General features: G+C 39.5%; 1 protein-coding gene across 2 annotated transcripts; it reads left to right on the forward strand.

The window, feature by feature from the left end:
- The first annotated feature begins 132 nt into the window (after positions 1-132).
- LOC137867237 (uncharacterized) lies at positions 133-6,005 on the forward strand. Of its 2 annotated transcripts, XM_068703729.1 has the most exons (11): positions 133-468; positions 980-1,144; positions 1,400-1,638; positions 2,408-2,508; positions 3,065-3,259; positions 3,446-3,532; positions 3,636-3,889; positions 3,970-4,095; positions 5,127-5,154; positions 5,296-5,405; positions 5,504-6,005. In XM_068703729.1, the coding sequence occupies exons 4-9, from the start codon at positions 2,505-2,507 to the stop codon at positions 5,133-5,135; spliced, it is 675 nt and encodes a 224-aa protein (XP_068559830.1). In that variant the 5' UTR covers positions 133-468; positions 980-1,144; positions 1,400-1,638; positions 2,408-2,504; the 3' UTR covers positions 5,136-5,154; positions 5,296-5,405; positions 5,504-6,005. The 2 variants fall into 2 exon arrangements, with proteins under 2 accessions (XP_068559830.1, XP_068559829.1); XM_068703728.1 differs by lacking the exons at positions 980-1,144; positions 1,400-1,638 and having other exon boundaries at positions 5,024-5,154.
- The last annotated feature ends 816 nt before the right edge of the window (positions 6,006-6,821 follow it).

Genomic DNA, 6,821 nt, shown 5'->3' on the forward strand with positions numbered 1-6,821 from the left:
GTGTCATTAAATAATTAAAATACCAATTACTTAAATATTTATGTTTACATTTCACGATTTACATTTACATTTCATGGTCCTTTGTTGCAGTGCTTCATGAATTGTCAAACTGTCAAACTCGCCCATCAAAGTTGGTAGGCGGATCCTAACGCCTGATTGGTTACCCTGCGCATCAAGTCAAGACAAATCAATTCCAGATAATGGATCGATGCAGAGCTACTTCCAATACACTGGGTGGCGCTGTTCGCCTCTACGTTGGTTTAGATAACTATTAAACTAAACTTTACCGCCAAGTCGGTCCTGCTAACCCCAAACGTTGAGACCGCCAGGACAAAATGTCTAAAAGTTGCCCGGAGCTGCTGCGAGAAGCAGCTAATTGAATAGAAGAAGCTCTGAGCAAAACTCCTCCGGCTCCGGCGGCTCAGTCGCAGCAGAACCCTGCCGCTTCATCGCGTACACCTGTCCAAGGTAAGCTAAGTCATTTCATGTTAGCCGGGTGTGCTACTAATCACAGCAAGGGCTAGCTCGATTCGTGGCAGCGTCAGCTAGTAGTGGCACTTCCCGGTGAGGCTGCCAGGCAACTGTTGCTGTTATCGACATTTGTTTTTATCTTTTATTTCATAAAACAGTCGTCTGTGTTGTATTTGACGCGCTGGAAGTAGCATTTCCATTACGTGATTTCTGCATTCATCTGCGAGGTTTTCTTAATTAATCTCTCAACCGCTGCCGGTGTCTGAGGCAGCGGCCACTGACCTGCCGCGGCAGCTGCCGGTGCCCTTCCTCACTAATGAATGACTCGGGACAAAGGTGTGGGTTAAATTAGATCTAATCGAAAATGTTTTTGGAGGCGGTAGGCTCATTATGCTTCGTGTGTAATACGTTCATTGTTAATGGTGGAGTATAAAACTAGCCAGCTTGAGCATCCCAAGATGGAAGTTGAGGCATTGAGCTGTGACGTTTATCTGTATCTTTGTTGCAGCCGAGGTTGCAAGGCTCTTTGCGCCGTATAACGGTGGATCCAGAAGGAATATGACGAGAAGACGAGCTCAAGTCCAAATTAGCCGAAGAAGCTACACACACACTGTCTGTTGTTTGGCGGACCTTCTTTCTTCAGGACTTGGAGAGCAAAAAGTGACATTTTCAGGTCAGTGCTAAACTAGGCAGTTACCAAAACCCCAAAAAGTTTCTACTGCCTGTGGCTCGTTGAAATTATTTGCAGTTCTACTCGGCATTTCTTTTTATAGTCATAAATATTGTTAAATGTATATAAATGTTCATATTTGACTCAAACTTAATTGCTTTTCATAGTGTGAATAATATGCCTAGTTGTCACAGACTTATTTGCTTAGTTTTAGGTGAGTCAATATGAGTTATGGTTTATTTTTATTTTTTTCTCCAGGGAATGACAATGATCCCATGGTCATAACAAATAAATTGATGGAAGTGTTTCCAAAGCTCCAAGAAGGGGGAGGCTTCGAATTTTTAAAAATTGTTGGATCTACACGCAGTCGACATCTGGCATTGATTCAGCGTCCCAGCACTGGATTCACTATTGGCCATCTGAAGGATCCATCGACGATGATTGGACAAGCTACAATTTACATAAGGCCACTTCAGCAGGATCTACCCTTAGCTTGTGTAGGACGACATAAATGTACCTAGTACCTAGTTTAACACTTGTGCTCCCTTCAAAGAAAAAGAACAGGTAATACCTTTGGTGCAAAAACTGTTTTTTTCTAAAAAGTGTTGTAAAAATATATTTTTCACTTTCACTGCATTAAATCTTTTGACCAACTTTAGTCCTAATCATAACTATCAAATGTACATGTATTTCTTAAATCATTTTAACCCTTTAATGCCTGATGATAAAAACACAAAATGATATTTTCTATACAGTAAGTGCACACTGGAATTTTTTAGGGGGGGATTATTACACCCTTGGATATGTCATTAATGGACAACAACATTGATTTTGAATGCATTATTATTTTTTGAGCAGTGTCAGTTTATTAAAAAATAACCCTTTAATGCCATTTTGGGAATATGAACTCATATTTTAAATGATAAAAACACAAAAGATGAATCATCATGAATATCATGAGTTCTACTGCCAAGCAATAGTCAGAAATGCTACAGAAAAAGGCCTCAATAAAACAGTATGGAATGGAGCACTGGAATTTAAAAATTTGATAAAAAACTGAAAACCTTTGAAAGTTTTGTCTCACTACAATTAACACAGGAAAAATTATCGATTTTTTTTTTTTTTATTATTATTATTATTATTTTTTTTTTTTAATTGAAAAGTACATAAAATGTACCAAGGGGAGCACAAGGGTTAATACATAATCAAAACAAAGCTTACTGGTGACTTTTAATCATTGATTAAAAGCCTTTTTGTTGTTGTTAGGAGAGCTCACGTCCTCCCTCTGGTCCAGTCATCCCCTGCATCACTTGTAAGACGGAAGTTCCCTTTTCGGAGATGAGGCTGCACAGAGTGAGCTGCAATGGGTATGGACCTCCTAAAGCAATGTAAGGGTAGCATATTCTTTCTTTTTGTTGGAAAATGTCTCTCTTAGAGTGTTGTGCACACAAGTAAGGGAGTATGACCATCATTTTAATTTTGTTAACTTCAAAGACACCGGTGCAGGAATCAGAAAGAGAAGAGGGAGGTCAAAGTGAACAAAATGATACTGAGACAGCTGTAGTCAGTGACAGTCCAGGGAGGCCTGGAGCATCAGCTGAGGGTGCAGTAGTACCAGCAGTGATGGTCAACGAGCAGTTGGATTACAACGAAGCAGACACTGGTTTGTGTCATCACAATAGAGTTGCTATAGGTTATATATTCTAACTGTTAATGTATTTAGATTTTGTTCACAATGCTGTTTTTATGTCAGCTCAGCTTTGTGACAGATTGTGAAGATGTTGGGTCTCACGTTTTGTCTGTGACATGGACAGAATTTTCCTCCTTTTCTGTAAACTCAGAGGATATCTGGATCTGCAGGTAACATGCCAACTCACAACATGTTCTCTGAAATAGATAACTTTATTGTTGTTGTTTGTTTAGAATGGAAGCTTATTAAAGAACCAGCTCAAGCTGCCAAAGCTTTCAAAGAGGAGCTACTAAAGGAACATGAAACAGGGAAACCACTTAGAATGAAGATGGATGTGAGGGACTCTGAAGAGGACAGGGAACGGGATCTGCTGTCATTCTACAAACAGCAGCCAGAATGGGCATGTCCACTTCATTGCACTCTTGCTGGTAAGTAATATAAAGTTTGTAAAATAAATGTATCAGTAAAGTGTTGTACCACTCAAGTATCTTATATGGAATTGTTAAATGGGAGAATGGAATCCCTTTCTTGCTTGTTAAATGTTACCTAATCCAGTTACCTGTATTAGTCAGCGACTGTTTTTCCACTGTGTTATTATCAGTATTTTATTTCAGGTGATGTTGCTGTCGGAGAGGGAGTGATGCGCTACTTCATGACAACAGTGATATCCAAACTCCAGTTTGGATTCAGTCTAGACCTTGGTAAGTCTCTTACTATTTTGAAGGTTAATATGATGCACTTTTAAAAATGGTTTAAGTGGTTAATTGTTGTAACTTTATCCCCTGCTCTCTTGGTACTTTACAGGAGGAATGGGCCGAACACTGCTATTTGAGGGTGAACCTGACCATCTTGTTCCAGCAGCATCAGAGGCACTCATTGAAAGCAACCTCTTCCAGGTTGCAGGAAGGATGTTGACCCACAGCTTTCTGCATGATGGTCCCCATGTCACAGGATTAAGTCCTGCTGTAATTCATGTACTGTTCAATGGGGACCCTGAAATGGCAACTGTTGTTACAGAAGACTGCCCTGATCTGCACATCAGGAGTATCATAAAACTGGTATGTATCATAAAAGAAACTTTGTCTTGCAAAAATTATTGTTTGGGCAAATATAATAACTTGTGTGGTCTCGATTCTAGCTTGAACAAGAAGAACTTACACCGGAACAGAAGGACACAGTTTCAGATCTTTCCATGTCTTGGGATCTTCCGGCAGTCACCAAAACAAATCGGAGATGGCTTCATAACAAACTTCTACTCCATGCAGTGAGTTTCTGCTGGTTAAGTGACAGAATTCATTGCTGTAGTTATTGAAATTCTATAGTTATAATTATAAGTGTTGTGAACCCTGGCTTGTTATGTTAGCACTGGCAGAGATGGAAAAGGTCAAATTTGAGTGGTGAAATTCATGCTATGAATACTTAATGATATTTAATCTTTGCCCATAGCCATGGGCTAATATAAAGTTATTCAAAACCACCATTTAATGTATATACAGTTTAACTGCTACAACATTTCTCACTCCTGCAAATGTTGATAGGACAGTGGCATATTTAAGAAAACCCCCAATTTCACAAATGTTGACACAGGAAAAAAGATCATAAAAAACAAAATGTAATCCTTTACAAAAAAAAAAATCACACTACAGTACATTGAGAGCACCTTAACAACACGCGTCTGGTTATGTGCATTTGCTTTTTGATAACCTGCTGTGAAAAGCTGATACAGTCAAGAGTTCACCACTGTTAATTTCTTTCATTTACAGTTTTTAAACATTCGAGCAACAGACACCAGTTGCTGAAATTTAGAAAGTGGGATTTCCCCATTCATCCATTAGCTATGTCTTAAGCAGAACGGTGTTGTCAAGTGTGCATGAAGCACCCCATATTCTCAATCACAGGCAAACTGGGACTGTAGACAGGACAACTAGCACTGTCTTTAACTTGTTATCCAGGTAGAATGTGATTTGTTGCAAAATGAAGGGAAATCCCAGGAAAACACACATCTAAATAGCGGCATACATTATTTTATGTGTAAATGTCTTGTAAAGGGTTGATATATTCTGTATTACAATTTGAATGGATTTTATAAAGTACTTTATTGTGCTTTTATGAACATATTCCCTACTGTGCCAACTTTTGTAAAATTTGAGTTGAGGATTTGGGCTGTAATATGGGTCGGGTCTGTCTCTTAGGTCATTGGGAGGACCATGCGCCAAATTAAACAGTTGAGAAAGATGTGAAGGTATGGCCTCTGCTGACATCTAGGTCAGATGTTGTCCCACTTCTTTTCCCCAGAATGGCTGAAATGCAGTTCACACCCCAGGTAAGTCAGTAATTTAGTTATATTTGTGACTTCGTTTGATGAGTTGCGTGTATTTTCCATTTACCAAGAATGTGATCTGCATATTCCTTCACCAAAATAAGTTCTCCCTTTAAAATAATTACAATTTTTGTGTTCTTTAAGATGCTCCTACAAAAAAATCACATGGCCAGCTGAGGACAGTGACGATGAAGACTTGGACTTACAGTCCACGTGCCGCATCACTGGCTTTCTAAGGATGTTCATTGAAACGGGTATAAACACCTTATTTGGCTAATGTATTGCTCTCTTTACAAATGCTTCTATGCCTCGTGGATACATTTTTTTTTATTATTTTTTGTATGACTTTCAGCTTCATCAGGTACCCTGGCCCAGCTGCTGACATTCTGGGTTGGCTGGGAGATGCTTCCTCCTGAACTGAGAGTGGAGAGTTCTGGGGGAACCCTTCCTACATCCTCCACATGCTTCCAAACACTAAAGCTGCCAGCTCATTTCAAAACCTACATGGACTTTGAAAGAGCACTTGTCTCTGCCATTAATAGTGCACAGACTGGATTTGGACTTGTTTGACTTTTTTCAGACAGATGTCATTGCATGCACTGTTCAGTAGGTCAGGTCAATTGACACGAGTTCAGTGTCTTTGAAAACATTAACACATTGTGCAGTAGTTGACTTTTGTTTTATTTTACATATTTTTTCCATTTACTGAACCAAACAGTTCTGCACCTTCAATGTAAACAGTACAGCATTCAGGTTTTCATTCTGTGGACAATGAGACAGGAAGTTTTTTTTAAAAGGAAAGCAAACTTTTTCAGTTTATCCTTGCTTGTTCTAACACGCTAAATAAAAGCATGGGTTGGACATCAGTCTGCTATGATTCTTGATAAAACTTGCACAGTCTCTACATATAATCTAAGTGCATCGGTTACAGAAACTCCTGGAGCTGGCAAAATGGCGACCTCTTCATCTGAGAGCTCACGGGCCAGCTGAACCTCGGGGACTGACACAGTGCCTCCATGAAGACTGTGAGGTCCGTTCCAGTCGATCCCATACTCCTCAGGAACCGGAATGGAGGACAAGCATGATCAATCTTGTACTTAAAACTAGTTTGACATGTCATTACACAAGGTAGTTAAGATTGTTATTTTTGGTCACCAAGTCGGTGAGAAATTAAATGTTGCCTATTCAATTCAGTTTTGTAAAATAATACAGTTGTGCATAGTATGCACTGTAGAAACTACAGCACAGAGGTTGATCTTTGAAAGCTCAGGAGACTTTGAAGAGACTATAACCTGTTTCATTTAAAGTAGCACATTTAGCACAATATTTTGTCCCATAATTCCTTTGGGGAAACAGACAGTTAAAGTGTTTAAAGTTGATCATTCTTTAACCTCAGTAGGGTCCTCCATAGGTCCTTGCTCTCTGTATCTTCTCCAGAGTTGCTGTGGTGACTGATTCCTTTCAGTCCTCAGACCATGAAAGTTCCAAGCATCTCGGAAGGAGTCGAGGCTTTGCTGAATTAGTGGAAGGAAGATCCGGCGCAGTGCGACAAGATGGACTTCATTGTCTGGATTCAGTGTTCCCTGATCTTCCAATGAAGTGAAGATCTGATAGAAGAGGTCCAGGGCATGTTCATAAACATCTCTCCACATCCTCTCTATTCTGAGTTT

Source organism: Cebidichthys violaceus, unplaced genomic scaffold (assembly GCF_023349555.1).
Source record: "Cebidichthys violaceus isolate CVI_PGR_0920_01 unplaced genomic scaffold, fCebVio1.0.p SCAF_9, whole genome shotgun sequence".
NCBI classification, from domain to species: Eukaryota; Metazoa; Chordata; class Actinopteri; order Perciformes; family Stichaeidae; genus Cebidichthys; species Cebidichthys violaceus.

What these genes read in the sequence shown, in the direction of transcription:
- LOC137867237 (XM_068703728.1), top strand. An exon ending in ACTTCATTGCACTCTTGCTG is followed by an intron (nt 3,260 to 3,445) that starts GTAAGTAATATA and finishes ATTTTATTTCAG; the next exon opens with GTGATGTTGCTGTCGGAGAG. An exon ending in ACAAACTTCTACTCCATGCA is followed by an intron (nt 4,096 to 5,023) that starts GTGAGTTTCTGC and finishes TCTGTCTCTTAG; the next exon opens with GTCATTGGGAGGACCATGCG.